Source organism: Leptonotus elevatus, chromosome 10, assembly GCF_054856555.1.
Source record: "Leptonotus elevatus isolate MCC_2025b chromosome 10, RoL_Lele_1.0, whole genome shotgun sequence".
NCBI classification, from domain to species: domain Eukaryota; kingdom Metazoa; phylum Chordata; class Actinopteri; order Syngnathiformes; family Syngnathidae; genus Leptonotus; species Leptonotus elevatus.
In genome coordinates, this window is record NC_141248.1 from 15,544,824 (window position 1) to 15,572,549 (window position 27,726).

The 27,726-nt window shown below is 41.0% G+C and overlaps 3 protein-coding genes across 5 annotated transcripts; 2 read left to right on the plus strand and 1 right to left on the minus strand.

The window, feature by feature from the left end:
* Positions 1-429: 429 nt before the first annotated feature.
* Positions 430-14,852, plus strand: LOC147167309 (myosin heavy chain, fast skeletal muscle-like). The gene is made up of 41 exons (XM_086086396.1): positions 430-514; positions 863-886; positions 5,014-5,065; positions 5,278-5,490; positions 5,589-5,732; positions 5,811-5,967; positions 6,184-6,211; positions 6,301-6,409; positions 6,504-6,596; positions 6,688-6,751; positions 6,840-6,938; positions 7,042-7,145; positions 7,273-7,411; positions 7,495-7,763; positions 7,840-8,010; positions 8,087-8,393; positions 8,507-8,574; positions 8,649-8,736; positions 8,832-8,949; positions 9,025-9,148; positions 9,233-9,369; positions 9,461-9,716; positions 9,795-10,037; positions 10,120-10,296; positions 10,377-10,522; positions 10,707-10,797; positions 10,885-11,274; positions 11,372-11,498; positions 11,584-11,702; positions 11,789-11,985; positions 12,066-12,249; positions 12,319-12,484; positions 12,732-12,856; positions 12,946-13,254; positions 13,349-13,552; positions 13,637-13,762; positions 13,836-14,006; positions 14,094-14,198; positions 14,299-14,394; positions 14,479-14,610; positions 14,710-14,852. The coding sequence occupies exons 4-41, from the start codon at positions 5,290-5,292 to the stop codon at positions 14,728-14,730; spliced, it is 5,805 nt and encodes a 1,934-aa protein (XP_085942522.1). The 5' UTR covers positions 430-514; positions 863-886; positions 5,014-5,065; positions 5,278-5,289; the 3' UTR covers positions 14,731-14,852.
* Positions 14,853-16,750: 1,898 nt separating this feature from the next.
* slc26a6l1 (solute carrier family 26 member 6, like 1) lies at positions 16,751-27,430 on the minus strand. 3 transcript variants are annotated; one of them, XM_086086404.1, is made up of 19 exons: positions 27,197-27,430; positions 26,998-27,108; positions 26,766-26,941; positions 26,526-26,690; positions 26,239-26,391; positions 25,896-25,978; positions 25,647-25,794; positions 25,432-25,545; positions 25,176-25,253; positions 24,991-25,086; positions 24,804-24,910; positions 24,600-24,669; positions 24,430-24,522; positions 24,200-24,310; positions 23,689-24,087; positions 23,205-23,259; positions 22,996-23,123; positions 22,829-22,901; positions 16,751-16,884 (listed from the first exon to the last, which is right to left on the minus strand). In XM_086086404.1, the coding sequence occupies exons 1-18, from the start codon at positions 27,246-27,248 to the stop codon at positions 22,875-22,877; spliced, it is 2,166 nt and encodes a 721-aa protein (XP_085942530.1). In that variant the 5' UTR covers positions 27,249-27,430; the 3' UTR covers positions 16,751-16,884; positions 22,829-22,874. The 3 variants fall into 3 exon arrangements, with proteins under 3 accessions (XP_085942530.1, XP_085942529.1, XP_085942531.1); XM_086086403.1 differs by lacking the exon at positions 16,751-16,884 and having other exon boundaries at positions 22,492-22,901; XM_086086405.1 differs by lacking the exons at positions 16,751-16,884; positions 26,998-27,108 and having other exon boundaries at positions 22,492-22,901.
* Positions 16,945-22,611, plus strand: p4htmb (prolyl 4-hydroxylase, transmembrane b). The gene is made up of 9 exons (XM_086086408.1): positions 16,945-17,663; positions 17,743-17,824; positions 18,423-18,613; positions 18,679-18,775; positions 19,530-19,692; positions 19,832-20,017; positions 20,092-20,182; positions 20,373-20,496; positions 21,901-22,611. The coding sequence occupies exons 1-9, from the start codon at positions 17,340-17,342 to the stop codon at positions 22,101-22,103; spliced, it is 1,461 nt and encodes a 486-aa protein (XP_085942534.1). The 5' UTR covers positions 16,945-17,339; the 3' UTR covers positions 22,104-22,611.
* Positions 27,431-27,726: the final 296 nt, after the last annotated feature.

Consider the following 27,726-nt stretch of genomic DNA (forward strand, 5'->3'; position numbering starts at 1 on the left):
GCCAGAAGCTTGGTTGGGGCTAATTTAAGATTCCATTATGGTACATGATGCTGTTGTGCTTTCTCTCCAAAAGAAAGATGACACCAAAAAGGCCGCACAAATATTCCCATGTGTTGCGATTAGATTGCAATAAAATCTGATATTCTATATGTCTGGGCTTTCTATACGGTCTTATTGGGATTTAACGCAAATAGCGTCCACAATTCACAAATGCCCGAGAGGTTACTCTTCCAATTGTTTATAAATTCATTGAAGGCTTCTACTAATTACACGCCAGCTGTATTTCAGCACCGCACACCCCACAGGAAAAGTGTCCAGTCTGTGAAGCTTCCTATTCTTGGTTCAGGTTATCCATAATGCGTCTCAGTCCTAACATCTTTAGCAGTAACATTTTAGGAGTGATAGCAAAAGTAGGAGAATTAGGGATGTTTTCTTTAAGTCCTCGTTTTGGGTCAGCACAATGAATGCATAGACTTCTACAGTTCATTGGAGAAGATGCAATCCATGAAACAAGGTAAGTTGCAGTTATTTGTGATCAGGGATTTAAGATAAGATAAGACAACAAAGCGCAGTTTTGATTGATAAGGTCAAACGGGGCATTCATGTGTTGATTATTCTTGGTCAATAAATGATGCTAAACACGACATTCTTAACTACATTCTTGTGTATTGAATTGTGAATACTATTATTCAAACAATGTGGATAAAGATGTGAAGTGAAATGGAATGTATAAATCTCTTTGAAGGAAGTTAGTCTGTGTGTGGTTTTTTTGTGATTTCATTTTGTGTGTGCCAAAAAATCATTAGATAATAACCTTAGAATTAGAAAGTTAACCTTTTTTTTTGTGTGTGTGTCTAAACAGGGATGGAACGCTCTCCAATTTGTGGTAAGAACTTCTATTGTTACAGTTGCTCAAGACTTAAGTCATTAAACATCACAGGACAGTTGAACGTTGTAGCTTCCTTGAAACTTCCTTGAAAAACATTAAAACAACAATCTATATATTAAAAAAAAAAAATCTATACTACAGAAATAAACACTGAACACAATTGAATACAATTATTTGACAGTAATTTCTGTTGAACAGCACATGCTTTTCAATCGACTGAGTAAAAAGAAACGCCTCCCCCTCATATAGTGACCTCTGTCCGCTTGAATAATTAAAAAAATGTAAAAAAAGATGCTGCATCACAAGGAGGTTGTAATTATTTTTACAAGTGTACTATATTCATCCACCATTTGTCAAAGTTGACATCTTTACCACAAGACATGTCTGCACAGCTCACGGAGCATCTGCAAAGTTCACACTGGACTTTACAAGTGCTGCTGTGGGAGGGAGTGGAAAGAACAATCTGATCAATCTGGTCTGAATTGAAGTGTCCAGAAAAATGACAGGAAGCAACAGAATGCCAACCTTTTGTTTTTGACAGAGGCTGTATTATCTAGAATAATCGAATATTTCTCATAATACCTATTATAACATCTACTAATTAAAAAAAAAAAGTATAATAATCTGTATTTACTATGTAGAAAGTATTCATAGTAAAAAAAAATAGACACCTCACTCCCAAGAGACTACTGATTATTTCGGCAGTAGTCACTACAGTGGTGCCTTGAGATAAGAGTTTAATTCATTCCACAACCACAAATCCTCTTTCCCTATTGGAATGAATGGAAATGCAATTAATCTGTTCCAGCCCCCGCCCACTAAAAAAATAAATAATGTAATTATTTGCACAGGATGAAGAATATATGCCAGTAGGCATTGTTATGTTGTCTGTCTACATGTGTCACTCCATTGCTTATGTTTAAAAACAAATTTTATATTATATGATATTATATTATATTATATTATATTATATTATATTATATTATATTATATTATATTATATTATATTATATTATATTATATTATATTATATTATATTATATTGTATTATATTATATCTTAGCATCAGGCCAGCGGACTTTAGAGCAGTTGTTTAAAATACACAATGTGTGATTCTCTTTGTTTGATGTTTAGTTTGATAATAAACTTTAATTGGGAGTGGCAATAAACACGTTGAAGCCGCATTCTGAAGAATAGTTCTGCCACACTGCAGCTTTTTATGAAGTGCCGAGTTGAGTTCACTGTCAACATGCAATGCTCATATGATCATATTTCACGTTTTTTGCTCACGTCAAGTCAAAAAAGGAAATAACAAGTATATGTCAAATTAAATTTCAGACTTCAAAGAGTTAATTATAATCATCAAAATGAATATCCACACATTTGTCAGTAATTATAGTATTGCAGGCTCGACTGCAGCAGCACTTAACAACCTCTTTAAAACCAAAATACAGAAAGGAAATACATGATCCAACAGCCTTTAAAATATTATCGGGTTTGCCTTGGAATAATTTTCTTTACAGTAGCAAGTGTGACTGCTTAATACATAGTGTTAAGGTGCTATGTTATGGCGCCATCGCATTTTGATAGCACAAGCTAGTAACATTAGAAGTGTGTTTGCACTTCTGCCATTTGACGCCCCTCTGGTGTTTATAAAGATGCCACTGATCCTCAACCAAAAGTCCCCCCCCCCACCCCCACACACACAGATCGGCGGTGATTGACAACAAACCAAAGCGCCTGTTAGTGTGATCATTAAGAGATGTTTTATTCTCAAGAACGATTTCAATTGAGTGACTTGCTTGATCAAACCGTCCTAAGGGCAATCTGTGTTATTTTGAACAAGCCAGTCGCACTATGAGGCCAGTTGTCATCTAAATCAAGCAGCAGCCTTCAAAGTATCAAGTAAGACCACACCTCCTCACCCCTTAAGCTCCCGTCTTTTCACACACTAATCCTAAGAGAGCCACCAGAAGATGGACATTTAGCCAGAGGCCATCTCCAAAGACACACTTATTCTTAACTCATTCACTGCCATTGACGGCTATAGACGTCAAAATTTCATTTGAACTATTTCTATTAGTTTAACATTTTTTTCCACTTTTGTTAACAAGAGTAAGAAAACCTATCATTTTTTTTATTGTACATTTAGCACAGATATCAAATTAGCGATAAAAAAAATGTAATTGCCTGACGCCCCTAATTTTTAATAATCTTTTCTTTTTCTTTTTTTATCGCGTCAGGCGATTACATTTTTTAATTGTAATTAATTGCATGACTTCAATAGTTAACTCACAATTAATCACAAATTTTATATCTGTTCTAAATGTACAATATTTTTTTTCTAGGTTTTCATACTCTTGCAAACAAAAGTGTGGGGGGGGGGGGGGAATGTTAATCTAATATAAATAGTTCAAATGAATTTTTGACGTCTATAGCCGTCAATGGCAATGAATGAGTTAAGAACAAGCATATGAATATTTAGCCCAAAAGATGGATTGTCTGGTATGTTTATTGTTTTTAATACATTTTCAAAAGTGTCCCAAGTCGAAGCTTAAAAATTATTTATTTATTTACTTTTTATTTATTTTTATTTTTTTAAGCATAACTGAATGACAAAGTGTTTGAATTAAAAACTTAAAAACGTATCAATCCAGACTGGAATGTTGCTCGCCGCTCACCTTGGTTAGTTATCCTTAACGCAGTTGCTCCTTGACAAATAAAGAAACTGTCAGACAAAGATCAAAAGGCCATAAAAACACAATAAGCCTCTAGGGCATGCGGCTTTGGCTTGAGTATCAACACTGGCCTGGTGCTATATTGAGTTTTGCCCTAATAAGACGCAAGATTTCAGAGTGGGTATCGTGTGACACATATTTATTGAAGACAGAAGCTCAGTATATCTTGTGGGTAACCCCTTTAGAATTTCTTCTTGTTTTTCACTGCTGTAAGTTGATCTGCTTTCCAATGGCAGCAGTCCCTAGTGTGTCTCTACAGCGTTTTCAATTGTGCTGGCTGAGCGCCACGTCCTTGGCAAAAACCCATGGCATGACCATCTTTGACAGCCTATACCTCGGGCATGTTGAAAGAAATAAAGTGCACTCGCAAAAATGTAACCTATAAAACCCGTCTTCAAGAAAGTACAACTGGAATGCGCCACTCAGTTAGGTACATTTAGGGATTGTCTGTGGCCGCCTTGCGCGTTCCATAAGAGGAAGAAACGAGAATAGCTACTGGCACGGTTGTGAGAATGAATCCCTTGGCAATCCTCCCTTTCTTCAAAGCTCAATGGCACAGATTCATTTTTTATAATTTCGGACTTGTATGGCCCCTGAAACAGTATATGGGTGATATGTTGTAGCTCCTCCAAAGCATACCAAGGGACCACTGCTGCGTCAAGGAGGATTAAACAGAGCTATCAGTCACACCTTTGGTCTGTCTGCACCTGCTCACTTAACCTTTGGCAGAATCTACACACAGTCCATATTCATGTAGTTGAGTTGCAGATACAGCAGTTTTCACCAGCAATATACTACAGTTACGCCATTTACATGCATTGTATATCCAATTAAAAAATGAGCAATTATTTACTTAAAACCATTGCCTCCTCACAACTGCAAGCATTTGTTTAAGCAAGACGTATAATTAATTACAGCGTATGAAACATAATTACATATCGCAACTACTTGCATCTTTTGAGACGAACCCAAACGCTGTCATGGATCCAACAAGGAGGATATATAAATATTTCCTATGGCAGCAAGATGTAAGAACTACTTCTCAAGTAGCATGCCAAGCAACATGACCAAATAGAGCAAGGTGGCATCCTAGCCTCACGTATAAAAGGCAGCGTGAGAATCCATCCATAACAGACGTCCATCGAAGGTAGGTTGCTCAAAAGATAAGCTACAGCTTAAGTCATAAGTCATTAAGTCTGCTTAACATTTATGTCCAGAAAATAATTCTGTTAAGTGGAGAGGAATAAATATGAGTTTAAGATAAAATATTTGGAATAAATGATTTTAAAAATGACACTTGACTTTGAGTATTATGAAGGTAAACTGTATATTGTGAAAAGGCTCTGTGAGCCTCACTATACTTATATATATATTATTTTTTTTCAGTCTGCTCAGGAAGCCTCCTGCAATTTCTTCATACGTGGTGGTGTCCTCAAAGGTAAATTAGCTACATATTTGGAGTACAAGGTAACAGAATATTCTACTTACTACACGATGCTGCAACATGCTGTTGTGTGTGTTCAGCCAGTACAAGATGTAACGAGATCCCTGTGTTACATAAATAATAGAACTCATTGTTGATTATCTGACCTGTCTAACTACTTTGTTGACAGAAATGAATGACCGTTGATTTTGTTTTACTGCTTGTAGTAAAAAGTCATCATGGGCGACGGAGAGATGGAATGTTTTGGCCCGGCGGCCCTTTACCTCCGGAAGCCAGAACGTGAGCGAATTGAAAGTCAGAACACCCCCTTTGATGCCAAAACAGCCTACTATGTGACTGAGCCCGGCGAGATGTACCTCAAGGGCAAACTGGTGAAGAAAGAGGGTGGCAAAGCTACTGTGGAGACGCTCAATGGGAAGGTGAGAGTAAAAGAAAAGAAAATGTCAACAAACACTTTGAGGTAGGATAAGTAGTGGAATAAAAATCCATATCTGTTCCACTTGTGTCTCTCTGTCAGTCTATTACTGTAAAGGAGGATGAAATCTTCGCCATGAATCCACCCAAGTTCGACAAGCTTGAGGACATGGCCATGATGACCCACCTCAGCGAGCCCGCTGTGCTGTATAACCTCAAAGAGCGCTATGCAGCATGGATGATCTACGTGAGTTCCGCTCAAAAGAGACAATGGATCCAAAGTGTTTGGTATGAATCATTTTTAACATCTTGCATGGTTTTCCAGACCTACTCCGGGCTGTTCTGCGTCACTGTCAACCCCTACAAGTGGCTCCCAGTGTACGACGCCAAGGTTGTTGAAGGATACAGAGGCAAAAAGAGGATTGAGGCCCCACCCCACATCTTCTCCATCTCTGACAACGCCTATCAGTTCATGCTCCAAGGTACTTTGGATTAAAAGCTTCTTATTGCTCATACAATGTCTATTTTAAACGTCGTTTTTAAAAAGTAGACCTGTTTTGTTGGCTCGGCTTCGTTGTAAGGTCTGACCGTGTCTTGGACAGTTAACTTAATGCGCGTTCAACACAGTCAATTTATATACTTCGAGTCCCACAGAAGCAGCTATACAAAGCGTTGTAAACCTTTTCGATGTTTTACAGATAAGGAAAACCAGTCAATCCTGATTACGTAAGTGCAAACAATTCATTTGCATTGCGACTGCTGTTATACTCTTGTCATTCTTTATGAAATGCCTTTGAATCTATTTTGTAAACCAGCGGAGAATCGGGCGCAGGAAAGACTGTGAACACCAAACGTGTCATCCAGTACTTTGCGACAATCGCAGTGGCTGGAGGAAAGAAGCAAGAGCAAACTGGCAAAATTCAGGTGAAGAGTGATTCCCTATGAAACTTGACACTTGAGTTCCAAAGCAGTCATAGAATGTTTTGTTGGTGACTGACAACTGTGATTCCTTCTGTAGGGCTCACTGGAAGATCAAATCATTGCAGCTAACCCCTTGCTGGAAGCCTATGGTAATGCCAAGACCGTGAGGAATGACAACTCGTCACGATTTGTAAGTTGATATATTTTATATAAAACAAAATTAAATCACAATAGCATGGATCATACCTGACTTAAGAAAATGCAAATTGCTTTCCGCATAGGGTAAATTCATCAGGATTCATTTCGGATCCACTGGCAAGCTGGCTTCAGCTGATATTGAAACATGTAAGTTATGTTATTGAAAACTCCCTCTGCAGAATCAACTTTGTGTGCTGTGGGGAATAATTTCCTTTTTCTACATGAATCTATACAGACCTGCTGGAGAAGTCTCGTGTGACTTTCCAACTGTCAGCTGAGAGGAGCTACCACATCTTCTATCAGCTCATGACTGGCCACAAGCCCGAGCTTATTGGTGTGGATTAGTGAATAATATTGATACGTTACTGCCACTGAGTCTATTCCTGTAAACACATATATACTAACATACATGCTTTTTTTTTTTTTTTTAATCACAGAGGGACTCTTGATCACCAAAAACCCATATGACTTCCCAATGATCAGTCAAGGTGAAATCACTGTCAAGAGTATCGATGACATTGAGGAATTCATCGCCACTGATGTAAGTGCATTGTTTGATTGAGTTCCGATTCGCCCATCTACAGTATACTGTGGGTGATTGTAAAACTCGATTGGATTGCATCAAAATATTGCTAACGTTTGTATCCTAATTGTGGTTTCTTTTGCAGACTGCCATTGACATTCTGGGATTCAACGCCGATGAAAAGGCAGCAATGTACAAGCTGACTGGATCTGTCATGCATCATGGCAACATGAAGTTTAAGCAAAAGCAAAGAGAGGAGCAGGCTGAGCCCGATGGCACAGAGGGTAGGAAATATAAGCCATTCAACATTCAATAATATATAGTATTCAACAAAACATTTCTAAATATGATTGCTTTTGACTTTTAGTGGCCGATAAAATCGCCTACCTCATGGGTCTGAACTCTGCTGACTTGCTCAAAGCTGTGTGCTATCCCAGAGTGAAGGTCGGAAATGAATATGTGACCAAGGGCCAGACTGTGCCACAGGTTAACAATTCAATCTCAGCCCTGAGCAAATCAGTCTATGAGAAAATGTTCTTGTGGATGGTGATCAGAATCAATGAGATGCTGGACACCAAGCAGGCCAGAAGCTTCTTCATCGGTGTCTTGGACATTGCTGGTTTTGAAATCTTTGATGTAAGTCACACATCCAGAGTTGAGTCCAAATGGAGTTCATTTGAAAACGGTTGTTGATGTTTTCTTAATGTGACAGTTCAACAGCTTGGAGCAGCTGTGCATCAACTTCACCAATGAGAAACTGCAACAGTTTTTCAACCACCACATGTTCGTCCTGGAGCAAGAGGAGTACAAGAAAGAAGGAATCGAATGGGAGTTCATTGACTTCGGCATGGACTTGGCTGCCTGCATTGAGCTCATTGAGAAGGTATAGAAGAAAAAAAACCTCTCTATTCCGAAATAATTGTGTTGGCACTATAGTAAAAGATCGAATGTCATTACAGCCAATGGGCATCTTCTCCATCCTTGAAGAGGAGTGCATGTTCCCCAAGGCCTCAGACACAACCTTCAAGAACAAACTTTATGACCAGCATCTTGGCAAAAACAAGTCCTTTGAGAAGCCAAAGCCTGCCAAAGGCAAAGCCGAGGCCCACTTTGCTCTTGTTCACTATGCTGGCACTGTTGACTACAATATCACCGGCTGGCTGGACAAGAACAAGGACCCCCTGAATGACTCTGTTATTCAGCTCTACCAGAAGTCATCTGTGAAGCTTTTGGCTCTCCTCTATGCCGCACATGCCGGAACTGAAGGTACATTTATGTAATCTCACTGTAGATGCTGTGTTTTTGGCTCCGTACAATACACTTGTATGGATTGTGAAAAGGGCCGCAATACAAACGTGCATGTAATGTTCACATCACAGCCGATGCTGGTGCCAAAAAGGGCAAGAAGAAGGGTGGCTCTTTCCAGACTGTCTCAGCTCTTTTCAGAGTAAGTGTTACTCCTAAGAAATGTGTGTATCAAATACTATGGCTTCCACTAAAATTCTCTTTTTCACATTTCAGGAGAATTTGGGCAAGCTGATGACCAACTTAAGAAGCACTCATCCTCATTTCGTGCGTTGTTTGATTCCTAATGAATCCAAGACTCCAGGTACAGTACAATATCTGTAATATTAGGATTACATTAGGATTACCGAGCAATGAATTCAACTGAAAAACTCAACTGAATTTAACACATTTTTCAAGGTTTGATGGAGAACTTCCTGGTCATCCATCAGCTGAGATGTAATGGTGTGCTGGAGGGTATCAGAATTTGCAGAAAGGGGTTCCCCAGCAGAATCCTCTATGGTGACTTCAAGCAGAGGTAGCGATTAATACTAGATGGTATTCACGTGAAAAATCAGTTACGAGAAATAACCATCAATTTCCCTCAAATCAGATACAAAGTGTTGAATGCCAGTGTGATTCCTGACGGACAATTCATCGACAACAAAAAGGCTTCAGAGAAACTCTTGGGCTCTATTGATGTTGACCAGACTCAGTACAAATTTGGACACACAAAGGTGATTTGTTTATCTGGGATGAACGTGAACCTGTCGACGCAATACTCCAACACACCCTTTACTGCATGGCTTACTGTCTTTCAGGTGTTCTTCAAAGCCGGTCTGCTGGGTACACTTGAGGAGATGCGAGATGAAAAACTTGCTATCCTGGTGACCATGACTCAGGCTCTCTGTAGAGGTTACGTTATGAGGAAGGAGTTTGTTAAGATGATGGAGAGGAGGTACAAGATGTTGAGATTATTTATGGCATCGATAAGTAAATGACATTATCTTCATTCTAACGGTCGATTTGTGTTTGCTTGCTGTTCTCAGAGAGGCCATCTACTCCATCCAGTACAACATCCGCTCATTCACCAATGTCAAGCACTGGCCATGGATGAAGCTGTACTTCAAGATCAAGCCTCTGCTGAAGAGCGCTGAATCTGAAAAGGAGATGGCCAACATGAAAGAGGACTTTGAAAAGACCAAGGAGGATCTTGCAAAGGCCTTGGCCAAGAAGAAGGATCTGGAGGAGAAGATGGTTTCTCTCCTGCAGGAGAAGAATGACCTGCAGCTGCAGATTCAGTCTGTATGTGAAACAGGAAGTTATTTAGTAATGTATTTACTTCGGATTATTTGTTAAAATTGTATATCATTGCGACTCCAGGATGGTGAAACCCTTAGTGATGCAGAGGAAAGGTGTGAGGGGCTCATCAAAGCCAAAATCCAGCTTGAGGCCAAAGCCAAAGAGTCCTCTGAGAGGCTGGAGGATGAGGAAGAGGTGAACGCTGAGCTCACCGCGAAGAAGAGGAAGCTGGAGGACGAGTGCTCCGAGTTGAAGAAAGACATCGACGACTTGGAACTTACCCTGGCTAAAGTTGAGAAGGAGAAGCATGCCACCGAGAACAAGGTTTGCTCTTTGCAATATTTTGCACTTTGCAATTCATTCGGAACATTGTACCCATTTAACGAGCATTAATTAAACTGTGCAGGTCAAAAACCTGACTGAGGAGATGACCACTCTCGATGAGTCCATTGCCAAGTTGAGCAAGGAGAAGAAAGCCCTCCAAGAGGCCCATCAGCAGACCCTGGATGACCTTCAGGCAGAGGAAGACAAAGTCAACACTCTGACAAAGGCCAAGACCAAGCTGGAGCAGCAAGTGGATGATGTAAGTCATGGAAGATTTACTCACCAAACATAATAATAATGATAAACAATAATAATAATGAAATGCCTGATTCAAAACAGCTTGAAGGATCCCTGGAGCAAGAAAAGAAGCTCCGTATGGATCTGGAGAGATCCAAGAGGAAGCTGGAAGGAGATCTGAAGCTGGCCCATGAGACCATCATGGATCTGGAAAATGACAAGCAGCAGTCTGATGAGAAAATCAAGAAGTAAGGGAACGATGACTCTCAGAGTTAAATGAATGAATTAATTCTATACAAATAATGTTAATGATGTCATAGGGCACTTTCCCACTGGCTGCTAAACTCTTACTTAGATTGTGATCAGGACAATGCTCTTCAAATCTCCAAATTGCTTTTGTGCTTTACCTAATTCAGTTGTATTGTTACACAGGAAGGACTTTGAAACAAGCCAGCTTCTTAGCAAGATTGAGGATGAACAATCCCTCAGTGTTCAGCATCAAAAGAAGATCAAGGAACTTCAGGTTGGTTAAAGGATGGTAAACTCACCATTGTGATGGAAAACTAGACTTCATAGCACTACTTCATCATTCTGTGATTACAAATAACAGGCCCGTATTGAGGAGCTTGAGGAGGAGATCGAAGCCGAGCGGGCTGCTCGCGCCAAGGTGGAGAAGCAGAGGTCCGATCTCTCCAGGGAACTTGAGGAGATCAGCGAGCGACTTGAAGAGGCCGGCGGGGCCACCTCGGTCCAGATTGAGATGAACAAGAAGCGCGAGTCCGAGTTCCAGAAGCTGCGTCGGGACCTGGAAGAGTCCACCCTGCAGCACGAGGCCACCGCCGCCGCTCTCCGCAAGAAGCAGGCTGACAGCGTGGCTGAGCTTGGCGAGCAGATCGACAACCTGCAGCGGGTCAAGCAGAAGCTGGAGAAGGAGAAGAGCGAATACAAGATGGAGATTGACGACCTCAGCAGCAACATGGAGAACATCTCCAAATCCAAGGTTAACCACCACCATTTAGTTCATGGCAGCCCAGTCAACTTACGACATACACATGAACTCCGCAATTAACAAGGTTTCCTGTCAAATCTGAATCTAGACTAATCTGGATAAGATGTGCCGTTCCCTTGAGGATCAACTGAGCGAGCTGAAATCCAAAAATGACGAACATGTGAGACAGCTTAATGACGTTGGTCTCCACAGGGCAAGACTGCAAACAGAACATGGTGAGAGACAACTACAGTATCTACATATTGCTAGTGTTTGCTTCAGGGGTCTCAGATATTGATGACAGCCAATGTTTTCTCGCAGGTGAAATCAGTCGCCAGCTGGAGGAGAAAGAGGCCCTCGTCTCTCAGCTGACAAGGAGCAAGCAGGCTCACATCCAGCAGATTGAAGAGCTCAAGAGGCACGTTGAAGAGGAAGTGAAAGTACGTGAACACTTATGAGTGAAACAGTACTTTCTGAAATTTCTAACATTTGATAACAAAATAAAACCCGTCCCCTTTTTTAACAGTCCAAGAACGCCCTGGCCCACGCTGTCCAGTCCTCCCGTCACGACTGTGACCTGCTCCGAGAGCAGTATGAGGAGGAACTGGAGGCCAAGGCAGAGCTCCAGAGGGCATTGTCCAAGGCCAACAGTGAGGTGGCTCAGTGGAGAACCAAATACGAAACTGATGCTATTCAGCGCACTGAGGAGCTCGAGGAGGCCAAGTAAGTCATGACAACCACACCCATCAGTCACATCAATAATGCTTCATTATCACGATATTTGCACCAAACACTTTCTACAGGAAAAAGCTTGCTCAGCGTCTCCAGGATGCAGAGGAGTCCATCGAGGCAGTGAATGCCAAATGTGCCTCTCTGGAAAAGACCAAACAGAGACTTCACTGTGAAGTGGAAGACCTGATGATTGACGTGGAGCGAGCCAACGCTCTGGCTGCCAGCCTTGACAAGAAGCAGAGGAACTTTGACAAGGTCTGTTTAGATTATGCCTCGTGCAGTCAAAACAAATGATTAATAAACGCCTCTTTTAAATGTTTTCAGGTTCTTGCTGAGTGGAAGCAGAAGTTTGAAGAGGGCCAGGCAGAGCTGGAGGGCGCTCAAAAGGAGGCCCGCTCTCTCAGCACTGAAATGTTCAAGATGAAGAATTCTTATGAAGAAGCTCTGGACCATCTGGAGACCCTGAAGAGGGAGAACAAAAATCTTCAACGTGAGCCCAAAAATTCTCCTGAATCATTACACTTTCTAGAGCGTGCACTCCCAAACATTACACAGTAACATGAATAGAATGGTGAAAACTATTGTATTTGCAGAGTGCATAAGTGCGGACAGACTCATGAGTTACAGCCACAGAGAATACTTGAAATTCATATTTCAATCCCTATCACAATGCCGCACAACAGGAATCTCAACATGAATGAAGAAATAAAAGTTCCCTATTTAATGCTTTATTACAGAGGAGATCTCCGACCTGACGGAACAAATTGGCCAGACTGGAAAAACCATTCATGAACTGGAGAAGAGCAAAAAGATTGTGGAAACAGAGAAGTCTGAACTGCAGTCCTCTCTTGAAGAGGCCGAGGTATAAATCAGGAAAATGAAAAGATTTTTCAAAAAATGCCGGAACGACCGCAAAGAAAAAACTTGCTTTGTTTGATTGTTTTTGTCAAGGCAACTCTTGAGCATGAGGAATCCAAGATCCTCCGCATTCAGCTTGAACTGACCCAAGTCAAGGGTGAGATCGACAGAAAGCTTGCAGAGAAGGACGAGGAGATGGAGCAGATCAAGAGGAACAGCCAGCGTGTGATCGAGTCCATGCAGACCACTTTGGATGCCGAGGTCAGGAGCAGGAACGATGCCCTGAGGCTAAAGAAGAAGATGGAGGGAGACCTGAACGAGATGGAGATTCAGCTGAGCCATGCCAACCGACAGGCAGCCGAGGCCCAGAAGCAACTGAGGAACGTCCAGGGACAACTCAAGGTACATACATCCCTTTTCTCTTTCCATTCATGGCTAAAGGTGGAAATCTTCATGTTCAACTCAGACTAAACCTGCTCTTTTAACATTCATTTAGGATGCTCAACTGCACCTTGATGATGCAGTCAGAGGTCAGGAGGAAATGAGAGAACAGGTTGCCATGGTGGAGCGCAGGAACAACCTGATGCTGGCCGAGATCGAGGAGCTGAGAGCTGCTCTGGAACAGACGGAGAGAAGCCGCAAAGTGGCTGAAGCTGAGCTGGTTGACGTCAGTGAGCGTGTGACGCTGCTGCACTCTCAGGTGAACACGCAATAAATAAGAGCCAACGCTTATGTATAAAATAGCTGGAAACCAAATCTTACGCAAGTCAAACTCTTTATTTAGAACACCAGCCTGATCAACACCAAGAAGAAGCTGGAATCTGACCTCGTCCAGGTCCAGGGTGAAGTGGAGGACGCTGTGCAGGAATCCAGAAATGCTGACGAAAAAGCCAAGAAGGCCATCACTGATGTGAGTTTTAACGCACACTGTCATTCGCCTCATTCTGAAAGCGTTTGTTGAGCTCACGGTTCTTGCGTTGTAGGCCGCCATGATGGCAGAGGAGCTGAAGAAGGAGCAGGACACCAGCTCTCATTTGGAGAGGATGAAGAAGAACCTGGAGGTGACAGTCAAAGACCTGCAGCACCGCCTGGACGAGGCCGAGAGCCTGGCCATGAAAGGTGGCAAGAAGCAGCTCCAGAAACTGGAGGCTCGGGTAAGTTGTCCCAAAGAACAAAACATTTTCTCATCTTTATTCAGGGAGATTTGTGGTTTGACAAAATTGAACACCGTCCACTGAAAGGTCCGTGAGTTGGAGAGTGAGGTTGATGCCGAGCAAAGGCGTGGTGCTGAGGCCATCAAGGGTGTACGCAAATATGAGAGAAGAGTTAAGGAGCTGACCTATCAGGTAGGTTGAACATCATCAATTTTCGCAAATGCCACTAGTCTGATCAATAGATAAGGTGGCAAAAGAGCGGTTTTAAGATGAGTATTTTCAATTACAATAGACTGAGGAGGACAAGAAGAACATCCACAGGCTCCAGGATCTGGTGGACAAACTCCAGCTGAAGGTCAAGGTCTACAAGAGGCAGTCAGAGGAGGCTGTAAGTATCCCAGATGATTCTCTTACCGTATTCTCCTACGAATCATCCAGCAACGTTATAACCCAAATGTGATCTCTGGCACAGGAGGAGCAGGCCAACTCTCACCTGACCAGGTACAGGAAGTCTCAGCATGAGATGGAGGAGGCTCAGGAGAGAGCCGACATTGCTGAGTCCCAGGTCAACAAGCTGAGGGCAAAAAGCCGGGAAATCGTTAAGGTAATAACAAATGGTCTTGTCAAAGTAAAACTCCCTGACCTGAGACCATCTAAATATCTAACCAGCATATTTTTTTTCTCTACACCACTGCCTTTGCAGATCAAGGAAGCCGAAGAGTAAGCGGGGAATCAACGTGACGCAGCAAGAGTCATAAAATATGATTACCTTGCTGCCACTTCATGTGACCATTACATGATGAAAATGTTGTGACTCTGTCAATAAACGATGGATATCTTGCAGAAGTTTCTCAGTGTCATGCTCCTCCTTTTTGCTTCCTTGCACAAGTTCCAGTCATGAGAGGAATCAAACATTGCAACTTTAGACAGCATCGTGTACCCAAATATTTGTCCATTTTATTCTTATTCACAAATTTACAAATTGACTCTTGTGGAGTACAAATACAAAAACTCATTATGCACAATTACTGATTGAAGCAATAAAAGGTTAAGAAAATAAACATTGACCCATAAAGGGTACATTAATGTGCATTGTGAACTGTAAAAAGCTCCCTTTAAGTGCCACCTTCAATGCTCCAGGCAATCATGGGCTCTTAGAATGTCATCGCTTTACTCTCCCTCACTATGGGGGACCAAAACTGCCAAAATTCAAAATAAATAAATGACCAAATAAATAAATAAATGACTAAAAGTGAAAATAAAAACGGATGGAAAAAATATCATTCGAAAAATTAAAAATTAATTGAAATGGAACTAAAACAACAACAACAACAACAAATATATACATAAATAAATACATTTGTATTTAAATTTCGAATAATATTTTTTTATATCCGTTTTTATTTTCACTTTTAGTCATTTTTTTCTTTCTTTATTTAGTCATGTATTTATTTATTTAGTCAATTATTTATTTTTAAACACAAACCATCAAAAACAGCCAGATAGTCGTGGTCTTGGTATTTAGAAGCAGAGGGTGACAATATGTGCAAGTTAAAACTATAGCGAGTCCTAAATTATTGTGGCAAAAATTAAGCACGTCAAGTCGTGTCCTCTCTCAATTTCAAGCAAGTCGAATCAAGTTTTCAAGCTTAAAATCTTGCTCAATCACATGTATTTAGCCATGTCACTCATTATCTGTGATTTCACCATCCTAATGCATTCACAATCTCGTCAATTAAATGCATAACCGACATGAAGCTTACTTAATGTTTGAACAGCTAGCGCTATGCTTAACTATGTCGTTAGCACAGCTAACATGTCCTTGTAAGTTTTACAGTCACAGATGAAGTTAAATAGTTTAGTTGTGGTTCTCTTTGAGTTGCAAGTCTTTTGTGTTACATTCTCTTTTCCACAATTTTTTTTTTTAACAAAATCCTTGAATCCAAATTTTAAATCCATTTGTTCATCAAGCCTTCCAAGTAGATAGCCATGATTGATTATGTAAGCAGTTAGCTGCTTCACTCCAGTTAGCTTAGTTGCTTCCTCCATTCAGAATTAGCAAATAAATTGCTCAGGCGCAGTACAATAAAGCACTAGCAATATGAGCAACATCATTAGCATTGTCTGATACTTCCTACTTACATGAAAAGTGACATTCATTCTTACTGCGTCCTTTTAGATTTGTTTTGACTATGTTTTCTTTCAAACCTATCGCAAAAAAAACAACAACAACAAAAAACGCCCATCAAACTGAACTTCGAAAACGAATACAGCCACACTACCAACTTAAAGTCAAACAAGATTGTAAATCAAAAATAAATAGTAGAGTTCAATTGACAACACTTAACCATTTAATAATTTGTCATGTGCTTCAAAAACTTATCTGAAATGAGAGTGCAGTAGATGCCACAAGATGGTGCAAAGCCTTATCTTTGGTATCATGTTGAGGAAAAGCACAAGCTATGAGAGTAGTGTTTTGGTGCCATCTTGTGGCATGTATAGACAATTACACAACCTGTACACTTTTTGTTTTTTAAATAGTGTGGGGGACGTCAATTATTACGTGGCATATTTCACTTTTGGTAGCAGGGCTTCGTACCTATCCCACACAAAATAAGTAATGGCCTATGTGGTAATTTCATTATTTATAAATGTAACCAAAATTATGGCTGATAAATGCGTAACAATTAAAATTAAACATTAGGCAATATAGAGTGTTCGGTGAACCTACCAATGATTGATTTTGGAAAGTAGCTGGTGCAACCGGAGAGCAGTGACGGAGAGAGCAAACTCCACATAGGATTGGAACCCAGAATCCACAAAACTTCGAGGCGGATGTGCATGGTGCGTTTAGCATTTTCTTCTGCTCCATATAATTCTGCCAGAAAAATAAATGAAAGCGTTATCTTGTCAGTTCACAAGAGGTCAGCATTGCATCGCAGGCAGGGTGTTGCTCTCACCACTGAACTGCCAATGTATAAATATTCGCACATGGAGAAGACTGCTTTACTGTTTGTTTTTTTTGTTTTTTGAAGTATTATTAGAAAACTCGGTTGATGCTGGATCGGGTGCGACGACCTTTTTTTTTTTTTTTGGGTGGTGGTGGTGGTGGTCTAGTGGGGGCGCTAACCATCGCAGTGCTGGATGCGCATTACGCTGGCTGGCAAAGGGAATTGGTGCAGTGTAAACAAACCGACTGCGGTACAAACTGGTGGCATAATGAGCACTCGCTTTCAGAATCGTAAAGGATTTTTGTCGTAAAAAAATGTCACTGTAATTCGTCAGATGGACCTCGCAGCTGACGGCTCGTTAACCACCACTTGAGCCCCCGCGATGACCGACAAGGAGGCGGAGGACAGCGCCAGAAGCGCGCCCTCGCGGCTCGGCCGGCCGCCCGACGAGCGCCTCCCCGGCCCGAAGACCAGTGTGTGCTCCCGCTCATACTTCGTGGTGGTGATGGTGTTCTTCCACGTCTACATCATCAATGTGATCGTCCTCCTCTTGTACGTGCACTACAGCAGCGGACAAGAGGACGCCAGGCCGGGTCCTCCTCGCGATGCTCCGGGCAGCGACAAGCAGAACCCACAGCCTCCGCGTCAGCCATCGAAGGCACCGCTGCCGCGTGATGTTTTTCTCCCACGCATCGAGGGCATCCGAGTGAGTACTCGGCGTCACGAGTATTTATTTACCACATCATTATTCTGCACCACTATAACCACTTCCATTTATCTGGCAGGTGGGACATGTTCAGAAGGTGACATTAGTGCCGGGTAAAGTCCATGAAATGAGAACTTTGAGTCTGAAACCTCTGCTCTTTGGTAAGCAAATCACAATTTGCTGCATCAACAAAGTCTGTCTTCAGAAAAACAACAACGCTTGACACTTCCATGCAGGCTATTCATTCATTTATTGCAGTTTACAGAGAAAACTGTACTATACATTATATTGTTTTAGTTTCTTAACTTACTTAATTCCCAGACTTTAATGAGCCGCAATGTAACTGTTCCCTTCACATAAATAAAGCACATTTGACCCAATTTAGGCTATGCTCACAGGATGAAGCGCGGATGACATAAGTGCATCGGTTGAAGGAACAGAAGCAGTAATGCATGAGCAAATTGCCAAGTGGGTCAGTTGTTCTGGAGGCTGGAGCAAAGACGGTCCAGTGCATCTTTAGTTACATAATTCTGTACAGCGGAACCTTGAAAATAGAACTACCCAGAAGTGGTAAAAATTAAATTGAAAATCCTGGGAATATATTGCTTCAAAATTCAAACAAAGCATGTGTTTGACTTTGGAGGTTTTGGAGGCAAAAAAAAACAAACTATTCCTGGAGAGAGAGAGAAAAAAAATCATTCAAAAGACGTAATCAATGTGAACTTAATTGCAGCTACAATTTTGTGTGTTATTGTGCAGAGATCCCTGGGTTCTTGTCAGAGGATGAGTGTCGCATTGTGATGCAACTGGCACAGCTAAAGGGTTTGATGGAAAGTCAGTTGATGGTGCAGGACGGCCAGGAGGAGCTGGCCAAAGAGCTCAACCTCAGCCCAGAGGAGATCTTCAACCTTCTGGATATCAACCAGGACGGACAGCTGCAGCTCCATGAGGTGTATGTCACTGTGTGGATCGTGAATGCGACTAACACTACAGAGTGTCTTTGTGCCTTTGACAGATACTGACTCATTCCCGGGTGAGGGACGGTATTTGGCTTACGCCAGAGAATTTGCGAGAGATCTATGCCGGGCTCAAGGCAGACAAAGATGAGAATGGTAAGAAGTCACTCAGTAAATTTGATTGGTGTCACACTAATCATGAGTAATTAAACTTTTAAAAAGGCAGCATGAATTCATTTTAGTAGATTACAAAACAGCTTAAGTACTTAAAAAGTCAGTTCATACCCTTTGGAAAATAAACTATTCATCAAATGTTAAAGGGGAAGTCAACCCGAAAGTTATTGACAGAAATATGTTCCATGCAGCCCCACTAGTCTAACTGGTTAATATTGTGTTAATGGAATATGAGTTAAGCGGCAACATCCAGCAGTTTTTATAAATATCAGAAGGCGGCCATTTTGCCACTAGCTGTCGACTGAAGATGACATCAATGTTGCTCGGGTCTCAGGTAACAACACAATCACAGCTCAGCTTCAGAAAACAGATGATGTGGATTGGTCGTTGCCTGAGCCCTGAGCAACTGTGATGTCATCTTCAGTCGACAGCAAGTGGCAAAATGGCTGCCCCCTGAGATGGTTAAAAAAAAAAGGCGGGATTTTGCTTCATAACTCATACTTCAACGACACTTCACGACACAGGTTTACTGGATTATATTGGATTTTTTAAAATATATATTTTTGTTTTAGTTCAAACATTTATATAAAAAGCCAAAAGTTGGATGAAAGTTGGAATAAAGGATGAAAATAAAAAATTGAGGTCAAATTGAGTTCCCCTGTAAATAATTGAGTGCATTTTAGGCTCCTGTACCAAATCCAGGTCTCAAATGAGGTGTGTATTTCATGTGCTGAAGGTTTGCTGAGTTTAGAAGAGTTCAGGCTCCTGAACGCTGACGCCTTCCAGCGCTTTCTGCTGCAACAGGGAGTTAAAAGGAGCCAGCTGGTGAGGAACAGTAGGCACACTTGGCTATACCAGGGAAAAGGAGCCCATCAGGTCCTTCAAGATATTAAGACGAGGTGAGGAACGAAATGCAGTATGACCTCTTTCTGTTGTGATCCTATTACAATGGGGATTTTGTCACATCCATTCACACCTAACCCAAGTCTTCCATCTTTTGATCCAAGTTTATAAATAAATGAAATGTTAATCCCCGAGGGTGACTCGCCTCACGCGTCTGCCAACCACACTGGTGGACCTGAGTGAGCCGCTGCAGGTGGTCCGCTACGAAGAGGGCGGGCACTACCATGCCCATCACGACAGCGGGCCCTTCTACCCAGAAACCGCCTGTACTCACACGCGCCTCGCAGCCAACGCCTCCACCCCCTTCGAGACGTCCTGCAGGTGAGGCTGCTGGACTTCAAACGTGTGTGTTTGAACGCGCGTGTTATTTTAAAACCTGTGTGTCGCACACTCAGGTACATCACCGTTCTCTTCTACCTGAACTCTGTTGTCGAGGGCGGGGAGACCGCATTCCCTGTGGCAGACAACAGGACCTTTGATGAAGTGGTGCGTAATGTGTGTACGTCTGCAAAGAGTGATTCAGGAAAACTGTCGCCGTGGATAATTATGCTGGGCTGTCAGGGACATAATACAGGATTACCTCCCATTCACACAAGCGTGTGTTTGAGAGGCAATCCGGAATTCTGGCCCTGATGGCCCCTCATAGCTAAGCTTTTTTTCTTTTCTTTTTTTGAAGTCCCTCATTCAGAATGATGTCGATCTCATGGACACAAGGAGGAATTGCGACAAGAGTAACCTAAGGGTGAAACCTACCAAAGGGAAAGCTGTTTTCTGGTACAACTACCTATCTGACGGAAAAGGTAGTGTACTCTTAACTGCCTTTGCAGGATATTCTGAGTTCAGCCATAAAACAAATTTGCTCAACTGTCCGTGCCACAGCATTCTGTATTATGAAGTTATATTGCAACCTGTGGGGAAAAACTGGGCTTTATGATTGATTTTAGACATAATCGCACTGGCTTATATGAGTTAAATCAGTAATTCTCCTTTAAAAATAAAACAATGCTCCATTTTGATACGCTCAGAGAAATATTCATTTACAATACGGTCATTATTAAGGTTGTCATTTGCAATAGAGTAGTCCTGCATTAGGGATAGACTGATTATCAGTGCCAATATCTTTTTTAAGAGAGAGCTCTGTATTGTTCATTCGGTAATCTTACCGATTTGACATGTCATCATCATTGCTCTCTCTCTTTTTTTCTCTCTTTTTCTTTTTTTTGTATGTGCATGAGTATGTACGTGAGTATGTGCATGTGCGGGTGTGCGTGTGCATGTGTGCGTGCGTGTGAGTGTGTACTCATTAATTCACCTAAAACCTATTAAAAATCCCATACTGTTCACCTAAACCGAATACTTCAGAATCCAGCTAGGTCAGGAGACCCGAGGAAGGATCAAAGAAAAGAAAGGAATCTGAATATTTGGCATTTTGACAAATATCAGCGTCAGCCTTTTCACGAATCTGAAGGCCGATAAAGCTGGTATATCACTGAGCGGTGAATGCTTGCGAACGTAGCAAAATTTGGGGTTTTCATCAGGATTTGTAAGATGTTCACAGATAGTTTTTACTTTTCACAAAACCATTTTGAACATATTTAGGCTATTTTTACTGTCTGCGAAGATCTTTTGAAACTTTTTATGAACCCTGTCGAAAACCCCAAATAAGCTGCATTCGCATGCATTTGTGGCTCAGTGAGATACAAGAAACTTTATTTAAATTTCCACTTTATAAAAAAATAAAGATGCTGACACTGGGAACTCTCTACACTTTGTATTTTTTTAAATAAAAAATAATACCATTAAGAAATTATGTTGAAATTTTGGAAAACTTTATCTCCAGTAGAAATTTACTTGCTGTTGTTGTTTTTAATTTAATTTAAATTTAAATTGTTGTTGGAATTTTTAAACAAAGCTGTCAATTCTTTGTATGTTTAAGATTGAAAGCACATTTTTTTAAATTGACGATAATATTTTTTCTTTTACTAAAAAATTAATATTGGCTTGAAATATTAGTTATCTGTCTCCTTGACTACTAATAATCGGTATCTGTATCAGCCTTGAAAAACATATCGGACTATCACTATCCTGCACATACATTCTAATGTTTTGGTCGCATTTTTAGTCAGTTTATGTGAGAAGAAGAGCAAATGACTATTTTATGTGCCCCCCCAAAAATCACAAGTGATATATTTCCCCCCCTGTAGGATGGGTTGGAGAGCAGGATGAATATGCTCTGCACGGAGGCTGTGTGGTCACCCAGGGCACTAAGTGGGTCGCCAATAAATGGATCAATATTGATCCAGATTACCAGCGTCAGGCTCGCTACGAGCAACAAGTGTTCCATCAGCCAGAGGATGAGGATGATGAAGATCTGACATTGAATTCCGATATCCATCAAGAATTGTAGCTCAGAATCCAGCCCCTCCCCCCTCTGTCCTGCACACGACCCGTTTGTTAACCGCAAGATGTATTCAGGGAATGAGTTCACAGTGGTTTTATGCAACTTTAAGGCACTCTTGTCACATTTTGCTTGATAATGTTATCCTGTTATTTATTTACTTGACTGTGTATAGTTAGTTAGACTTCCCGTTTTAGGAATGTTGCACTAAAAAGTCATCCAAAGGAGCTGCAAGATCCCTTTGCATGAAATAGCTATCATGTTTTCCTGTTGCTATAAAATTGCACTTGACTGAGATTGCTAATGAAAACATTTTAGTATAACTTATTTCTGCCATGACCAAAAAATATATACACTCAGTGTGACGCATGTTGCCTTGTATTTGTTCCTTGAATCCTTTATTTTTTAATTGTAATACACAAGTTATTGTTCAGATCTTCTATTTTAGCCATTGTTTTTTTTTATATAAACTGCTCTCAATATTTCCCATGTGTAATAATAAAATCAATTAAATGTATGTGTCTTTCTGTATTTTTTACTGTAACACGTAGACGTAACATTGAGGGTCCCAATGTTAATCAACCACTAGAGTGAGTGACATTATTGAGTGCCAGGGCTGAAGCATCTGGACCAGTCACAGTGTATGACAACAATGACATCATTTACACCGACCTAAATTTTGCCTCCTGAATCTAACAGACTAAATATATTAGTAGTTGGATGTTCTTTCCCACCTTCTTTCTTGAGAACTGGATGTCCTGCCATGATTGGCTCAGGTTCCTAAAGCTTGGTGTTGCTGTCCATAACCTGGAATGAGAGGTCATATAGGGTCATTTATTTATATACTTTACCTGGAAACCGGACTCTCCACCTAAAAGAATCACAGCCGGATCACACTCACTCTTGATGACTCATATCCGTGACGGTCCAGACAGTAGAGCACGGCATCGTGGACAGAGGCAAACAAATGTCTCTTTGTAATCGACTCAGAGAAGAAGTGGCCAAGCTCCAGCTGTTGGACCACAGAAGCTGAAGAGAAGAGCAGTTGGACAGGTATAGTGGCAGCGCGCTTGATATTCAAATGCTATTAGTGACATGTGTTACACTTACCCTGACAACCTGCCAAGTAAACATCAATCTCAATCTCACCGAAGTCTTGGAAAATCTGTCAACGAATATTGGATGTGAATCAGTGATGAAGGGAGTCTGGATAGCTGAGAATACAAATATTGGGGAAGCTGGCCAATTCCCTCAGGATATAAAAATGGAAGAATATTAATCAAATATATATACACATAATAAAAAAATTATTGGTAATTATTTGTACTTATTATTATTATATTTTTATTTATTTATTATTTATTTGATTTTATTAATTAACAGCTTCCACTCTTTCCTTTCTTTTTCTTTCTCTTTTCTTTTCCTCACCAAACTTATAAGTATACCTTTACGGACAATTTTTTGAGGACTTGGGCATAGATATGCAGATAAAGGGTCTCTAAACATACTGTATGTCCATATAGTGTTCTAGCACCACTAACTGTTTTTTATTGACAATTTCTTAGCATGACTTTCTTCTTTTTTCCAAACTTACATTTTTCATGGTCTTAACAGCCACTGTGTCAATGAAGTTAGCCGTGGAGAGGTCAAGAATAATGGAGTGGATGTCCCAGGTCCATTTTCCAAGAGACCCGAGAGAGATGCGTTCCAGGTCACGGCTCAAGGTGTCTTCACTGCTAGAGCCCAGAATGGTGGCGTCTCCATCCATCTGCTCAGACATCCATCCGAAACTGGTGCTGTCCGGATCTCTTCCCTTCAAGTACTCCCACCTACGTTGACTGTCTGCTGTAGTGGGTTTTACAAAGACTGTGAGATTTTCTCTGTCAGTCCAGTTCTCTTCATCCTTTTCTGTGCCTTTCATCGTCATCCTTGGGTTTCTCCAGGTTTTGGCCTCCTCCTCCACAGAGAACACTTCTGTCTGGTCAGCAAGATTCTAAGGAGGGGATAGAAAAATAAATTGGCAATTTATTTATTGTGTGATATTTACATACTCTCAACTCAAGTGTTGTAACTTACATACAGTATGTACATTAAACCAACATTACCTCTCTCTTGGCTTGTCTTTTAGCCCGTCTTTCTTCTCTCTTTTGTTTATGTTTCTCTTTGGCCTCCTGTCTCTTCTTATAAATAATCATTTTATTGATGTCAAGTCCACTCTGTAACCACAAGGAAGAAGAAAACATTAAAAACAAAAATATGAATTGTACATTATTTCTGTTGGATTAGAACAAGACTGTAGTTAGTCAAGATTAGCAATAAAAAAAAAAGTGCAAACCTTTTCTTTCAGGGCCTCAAGGTACAGTTCAGCATTAGCAAAATATACTGTTGCAGAAGAGCGGAATATTGTAATACCCGGAATTTCTCTTGCCTGCAAAACACGGGATATAGGAATTGCATATTTTGATACGGGTACAGCTGCTAGGTTTGTATTTGTGTCTGTTCTACCTCTTTGTGAATCCCAATATCCACGTACAATTCGGAACCTTTAACATTTCCAAGAACAGAGTATGTTGGTCTAAAAATGGTGAAAACAGGAATGAGCACGAGAAGATTTGGGTGCACCAAGAACATGCATTCAAATGCCACTGTATATACATATATATATTTAAATCTGTCTTAACAAAGATGATAACAATTTCCAAGTCTTACAGCTGGGTCCTGAAGATAACAGTAAGGAGTGCAAACATAATGGCAGCTGCAAGGCCCAGATCCAAATTGAAGAGCAGAGTGGACGTCCACGTGACCAACCACAACACCTGAGGGAGACAAAATAATAAACAGTTAGTCCACATTCAACATCACAATAATTGATGCCCAAATGTTGTCATCCCCTCACCAAATCAGTCTTGTTGCTCCGCCACAGAATAACAATGTCTGAGTATTGTTCGAACATACCCTTCAAGTTCACAAAGACAATAGATGCCAGAACTGCCTAAAACACATGTTAAAACATTATGAAATCTGGACATAGAATTTTGAAAGGAGTTGATAAAAAAAAAACAGTTAGTCATGTAGTAAAACCTTTGGTAGTTCCTGGAAAAGTGGACCGAGTTTCAGTATTGTCACCAGGACAATTACAGCCGATGCTATTCCAGCCATCTGCAAAAGCACAAGGAAATGTAATAGATATTTGTGTAACATACAGATAACAACCAGGAAGTAAAATTTTTGCTACATGTAACTATAGGATCAAGTTGGGTTGTAGCTTGATTATATGAAAGCAAATAAAAGATTTGATGGTACAACACAGTTTGTATTCCTACTGTTCTATACTCACTTGTGTTTTTCCACCAGTGCTCTCTTGAATGAGACTCCGAGACATGGACGCACATACAGCGTAGCATTGGAAGAACCCCCCAACTGTATTGCTGAGACCCAGAGCCACCAGCTCCTGTAGCAACATCACAATGAGTGGATGAGAGGCAATATAGAGACCTGAACATAATATGTATTTGCGGAAAAAATCAAACAACTGATAAGAGTTTGTTGCACCTGGTTGCTGTCCACTTTGTATCCATGTTTCAGAGCAAATGTTTTCCCGAGAGAAATTGATATGGCATAGGCTACAAGAGCCAGTGCGAAAGCATCTCCAATAACTTCTCTAAAAATGTTCACGTCTGGTACAATTGGAGAACTTAAGCTGGGGAGCAAAAGATGAAGAGAAAAAAGTGAGTCAGTAACAATCAAGAGGGCGTCATGACAAAAAGGGAAAAAAAAGATAACTGAAATAAAGATGCTTACCCACTCGGGATTTCTCCAACAACTTGAATGGTGTAGTTTCTATTTAAGTGACCATAGTTTGATATCAGAGTTGCTGCCACAATCTGCACACATAGATAAGATTTTGATATGAACACTTCAGAAAAATGTCAGATACAGCAAAATGTAAACCTAGTGAATCATATTCTGAAAGATGAGTTAATTATTAGACAAAAGACTTGTTTTTGCTGTCAAGTGCACAAATGCCGACGCCCTCGTCTCTACCGCTGACTCTGCATGTTTCCACTGCACGATCAGCGCTAGCCTAAACCGCTGATGTGCCAACATGAACACCCCAGGAAAGCGTGTCCTCGTGTCAACTGACTGTGATGAGCTCCACTGGGATGGGAAGTGGCAGCCTTGGGCTCAGGAAGGAGTTGAGCTCCTTTGCCGCAATCAGCAACACCAGCGAGACAAGACTCACAACCAGAGTGGGGAGATGGGTCTGCGGCAGCAAGAGGCAAACGTCCTTCAGAGTCTGATTATTAAAAAGAAAGAGAGAGAGAGAGCAAACGTGAAGACAAGAGTAACACACAAGTTAATTCTAATATCTAAGTTGGCTATATTGTACAGTGGTAGCAAAACTAGAGTACGTAAGTACCTCTTACTTACATACACCAGTGACAACGGCCCATTAAAGCGTGCTGGTGACACCCCAAAGATGTATTTCAGTTGTGCCACCACAGCATGGAGTGCAGCAGCTGTTGTGTATGCCCGCACCAGAGGTTCAGACAAGTATGTACCCACAAAACCGAATTTGACCAAACCCAGCACAACCTGAGCACAACAATACATTACATATGTACAGTATATATGCACTAAAGGGGAAATTGTCCATTCTGTTTTTCATACCTGAATAAGCCCTCCCAGAACAGTGGTAGCAGCAGCCACCTGCACCCTGTACGAGTCCCGAGCAGTTACGTCCACCTCTGTTGTGACATTGGTCCCGTTCAGTTTCAGGAAGTCAACATCTGGAGCAAGTCTTTCAGTGACACTGCCCACCATGATGCTGAGCACAGCAAATGTACCTGTGCAACAAAAAGGTTCTATTTTAAGCAGTAGCGACCATTATTTTTCTACTCACCTATTGAAATATGACGTGACGTTCCAAAAAGGAAGTAAATTAATGCTGGATAAAGAGAAGTGTAGAGGCCAAATACAGGAGGAAGCGAGGCCAATAATGCATACGCCATACCTGGGGTCAAATATGTGATTTTATAGCATTTAAATGAAGAATACAGTATGCACGTATCTAAAATGATCAACATGAACTAATAACCAACCTTGTGGCAGGTGCATTATTCCAACACTGATGCCAGAAATGAGATCTGACATACCATAGTCCCAAACTGAGTATTTGGGCAGCCAATATAACACGGGAAAAGTGCTAAAAACTCCATGCTTAAGTTTGGGGACTGTGCACCTGCAATTAAAATGTCATTTAAGTGTCTGAGCACATTTGATAAACACATAACAATTGATTGGAGAGTACATTTAAAAAAAAAAAAAACATAAAATTGTCTTACCTGATAGAATCTTTAAGCCGGTTAATTACAGACGGCTGAGTGTCATCATATGGTTTTCTCTGTGCTAACTCTTCAAGACGCTGCTCATCCAGCACTTCCCTTTCAATTCTGTATTTCCTAAATTTGTAGCTTGAGTCCATTTGGCCTTAATGTGTGAAGCTGTCTTATTGGCAACAATACTCTAAAACAACTCCTATTACACCTAAACTGCCAGATCCTGATCCTGTGCTTCGCCTTTATCAGTGCTTGTACGTCAGGTTGCCTAATGGTTAACTCTGGCCAGGATG

What these genes read in the sequence shown, in the direction of transcription:
- slc26a6l1 (XM_086086404.1), bottom strand. Translation starts at nt 27,248, where the DNA reads ATGTCAGATCTCATTTCTGGCATCAGTGTTGGAATAATGCACCTGCCA. An exon ending in GTCACGTCATATTTCAATAG is followed by an intron (nt 26,942 to 26,997) that starts GTGAGTAGAAAA and finishes TTTGTTGCACAG; the next exon opens with GTACATTTGCTGTGCTCAGC. An exon ending in TTTTCCAGGAACTACCAAAG is followed by an intron (nt 25,087 to 25,175) that starts GTTTTACTACAT and finishes CATGTGTTTTAG; the next exon opens with GCAGTTCTGGCATCTATTGT.
- p4htmb (XM_086086408.1), top strand. Translation starts at nt 17,340, where the DNA reads ATGACCGACAAGGAGGCGGAGGACAGCGCCAGAAGCGCGCCCTCGCGG. An exon ending in CACGCATCGAGGGCATCCGA is followed by an intron (nt 17,664 to 17,742) that starts GTGAGTACTCGG and finishes TTTATCTGGCAG; the next exon opens with GTGGGACATGTTCAGAAGGT. An exon ending in ACAGGACCTTTGATGAAGTG is followed by an intron (nt 20,183 to 20,372) that starts GTGCGTAATGTG and finishes CTTTTTTTGAAG; the next exon opens with TCCCTCATTCAGAATGATGT.
- LOC147167309 (XM_086086396.1), top strand. Translation starts at nt 5,290, where the DNA reads ATGGGCGACGGAGAGATGGAATGTTTTGGCCCGGCGGCCCTTTACCTC. An exon ending in TATGGTGACTTCAAGCAGAG is followed by an intron (nt 8,950 to 9,024) that starts GTAGCGATTAAT and finishes CCCTCAAATCAG; the next exon opens with ATACAAAGTGTTGAATGCCA. An exon ending in GAGGAGCTCGAGGAGGCCAA is followed by an intron (nt 11,986 to 12,065) that starts GTAAGTCATGAC and finishes CACTTTCTACAG; the next exon opens with GAAAAAGCTTGCTCAGCGTC.